The following is a 3,450-nucleotide window of genomic DNA, read 5'->3' as shown; positions in this document are numbered from 1 at the left end:
AACATTGCAAGTTGATAAAAGCGTTGTAAGTAATAATAAAATTAAGTACCTACGCGGCCTTATCTAGCATTGCTCAGCTTTCGTAGACTAAATGCAAGATGGATCACAAGAGTTTAAATTAATTATAAGATTAGCACGCTTATACAGCATATGACGTTGCATCGGTTATTTGGTTGAGCNCGTAGACTAAATGCAAGATGGATCACAAGAGTTTAAATTAATTATAAGATTAGCACGCTTATACAGCATATGACGTTGCATCGGTTATTTGGTTGAGCTCTGGTTAGAATATGGATCGTTCCCAAACAACTATTTTAAGTTAAAACATAAATTTAAATAAATTAATAAAAATTATATTGCGAAAAAGAGAAAAAATTCCCAAATGTCGCTGTAGGCATAACAACACCATATGAATAATAAATATCTACATATGTATTTATGTACGTATGTATGTATATTTAAGTACTTAAGAGCATTTGGAGGTGTTTGTGCAATAAAAATGTAGGAAAAGAAAAATCCAAAAGCTTGGTTAATGAATCAAGTAATAAATATTTGCAGNAGAGCATTTGGAGGTGTTTGTGCAATAAAAATGTAGGAAAAGAAAAATCCGAAAAGCTTGGTTAATGAATCAAGTAATAAATATTTCCACTTGTGCAATATTGGTAAACACTATTTACCATTTTTTGCAAGATTTGTCGGCTTGTGACAAACTCTTGTGGCCGGCCTATCGCCAATGCAAAAGGCAAGTAGGTCAGCATTGGCCGGTTATCATGTCTCAAAAGCCGTCAATTGCTTTTAGACGAATGTGTATACAATGTACATAAATAGATACGTATACATACATATGTATGTATATGCATATGCATATGTATGTATATGCNGGCAAGTAGGTCAGCATTGGCCGGTTATCATGTCTCAAAAGCCGTCAATTACTTTTAGACGAATGTGTATACAATGTACATAAATAGATACGTATACATACATATGTATGTATATGCATAAGTATGTATAAATATGTATGTAAGTATATGAGATATATGACTAAGTATTACTTGCTTTACTAAAAAGGAAGTGTCTTTCGAATTGATAATAATGGCACTGTTTGGCGGTAAATATTGCTTACATACATACATACGCTTTAAAACCATTAACCATTTTTTGTATGTCATACATACGTATTCATAAGTATGAATATAAAAATGGAAAACAATTAGTTAAATAAGTACATATGTCCATATTGCATAAATTAATCGAAGTCATTATTTTTAATTAAAGAAAAAATATTGTCAAGGTATAAGAGTACTCTGTTTAATTTTTAACGTTAAAAAGCTGCGGCTAAAAGTAGTAACCGTATCACAAATTTGCTGAAATGCTCTATTCTTTACTTAGGAATGAAGAAACGTGGAAAATAAGAAATTGTCAACGCATTGCCACGTCCACAGCTCTTATGGGCGGAAATGGTAGATGCAATCCGATTTTAATGAAATTCAGAGTATACGCGNTGGCGGTAAATATTGCTTACATACATACATACGCTTTAAAACCATTAACCTTTTTTTGTATGTCATACATACGTATTCATAAGTATGAATATAAAAATGGAAAACAATTAGTTAAATAAGTACATATGTATGTACATATTGCATAAATTAATCGAAGTCATTATTTTTAATTAAAGAAAAAATATTGTCAAGGTATAAGAGTACTCTGTTTAATTTTTAAAGGTAAAAAGCTGCTGAAATGCTCTATTCTTTACTTAGGAATGAAGAAAGGTGGAAAATAAGAAATTGTCAACGCATTGCCACTTCCACAGCTCTTATGGGCGGAAATGGTAGATGCAATCCGATTTTGATGAAATTCAGAGTATACGCAGGTTTCACCGAGAAAAGCATACATTTGAAAGAACGTCAAAATCGGCTTATATTTTCGTCCACCAATTCTAAAAAAAAAAATGGCGCCATAGGCCACTCACGCTGAAAGGTGTTTCGCGCAAAATTTAATGCTAATTATTTGCAAAATCAACATNGAACGTCAAAATCGGCTTATATTTTCGTCCACCAATTCTAAAAAAAAAAAATGGCGCCATAGGCCACTCACGCGGAAAGCTGTTTCGCGCAAAATTTAATGCAAATTATTTGCAAAATCAACATTTTTTACGAATTTATTCTTTGCATCGTATCCAATTTAAGGTCTTCCCATGAATTTTTGTATAAAAAGTTCTTTTTATTTATTGCTTTTTCAGAATTCTCGATTCCGTGTTTGCTATTTTCGATCGCTGTAGTCTCATTGTGCACCGTAGAGATACATTAGACCATACCAGAAAAAAAGGTTCACCGCACAACTTCGAATNATTCTCGATTCCGTGTTTGCTATTTTCGATCGCTGTAGTCTCATTGTGCATTAGACCATACCAGAAAAAAAGGTTCACCGCACAACTTCGAATCTGAAGCATTTTTACAATGCAATTTCGGAAACAAAAAAAAAAAAAAAAACTTTTAGCTGAACGTAGGCGCCCCCTTTTGCATTTTTCTTCAGATCTCCGACACCTTAATGTCAGTAAATTAAGGCTGCAACCAAGTCAAGATTCAAGCCAGATAAAGTTCATTATTGAAATAAATTAATTAATGCAGAAACTCAATATTCGAACTATTAAGGCAGATCTTCGTAAAGTAAAACAAGTTTTTCATAGGTACTATTATAGTTTTTATTTGCAATAGCCTGTTAAGGTGCTAGGTTTACTAGTATATTTATGCCAATGTATTAATAGATAACTTTTNTGCAACCAAGTCAAGATTCAAGCCAGATAAAGTTCATTATTGAAATAAATAAATTAATGCAGAAACTCAATATTCGAACTATTAAGGCAGATCTTCGTAAAGTAAAACAAGTTTTTCATAGGTACTATTATAGTTTTTCTTTGCAATAGCCTGTTAAGGTGCTAGGTTTAATAGTATATTTATGCCAATGTATTAATAGATAACTTTATCTCTTTTCAGTGGTACAGTATTAAAGCAGTATGGAACATTTTGGAGTGACATTGTGGCAAAAGTGCAGGCTGCGCCATAAACTTAGGTATAAGAGCGCTCCAGAAGCGCACCAAATTTCAGCGACACAGATTCAAACAAATTGTAACAGAATTTAAGACTTTTTAACAATTGAAATAAAATGTGCTTTTGTTCGATATTCTGCAATTTTTTATTGACAATTAAAAGGCAAAGGAGGAAAGCGTAAGCAAATAGAATACTAATCAAGTGCAGTATTCATTGAAGCTTGTTCGAAGCATATACATTAGGGCGGGTTGATTTGTATGGATGAAAAAAAAAATTCAAAACCGTATAGCAAAAACGTAATCTACATTAAATTCTAAGAAAATTCTCCGAAGAAACCATGGGTCTAAAATCAAACCCTAATCCTCGCCTCTCCACTTGAAAATTTTTTTCCTCTCCTTTC

At 32.4% G+C, this 3,450-nt stretch overlaps 1 protein-coding gene across 1 annotated transcript in view; it reads left to right on the top strand.

The window, feature by feature from the left end:
* The window catches only part of LOC108367768 (putative defense protein 3), a 9,990-nt gene extending 6,867 nt beyond the window's left edge, over positions 1–3,123 (top strand). The window contains exon 3 of the mRNA XM_017622465.1: positions 2,997–3,123. Within this exon, the coding sequence (XP_017477954.1) occupies positions 2,997–3,066 (70 nt within the window). The 3' untranslated portion in view covers positions 3,067–3,123. The remainder of the gene's footprint in view (positions 1–2,996) is intronic.
* Positions 3,124–3,450: the final 327 nt, after the last annotated feature.

The sequence above is a fragment of the Rhagoletis zephyria genome, unplaced genomic scaffold (assembly GCF_001687245.7).
Source record: "Rhagoletis zephyria isolate East Lansing unplaced genomic scaffold, Rhagoletis_zephyria_1.1 Rzeph_scaffold_02806, whole genome shotgun sequence".
In the NCBI taxonomy this organism is placed as follows: Eukaryota; Metazoa; Arthropoda; class Insecta; order Diptera; family Tephritidae; genus Rhagoletis; species Rhagoletis zephyria.
Note: the sequence above shows the minus strand (reverse complement) of the source record. Positions and strands in the feature narration are given on the sequence as shown.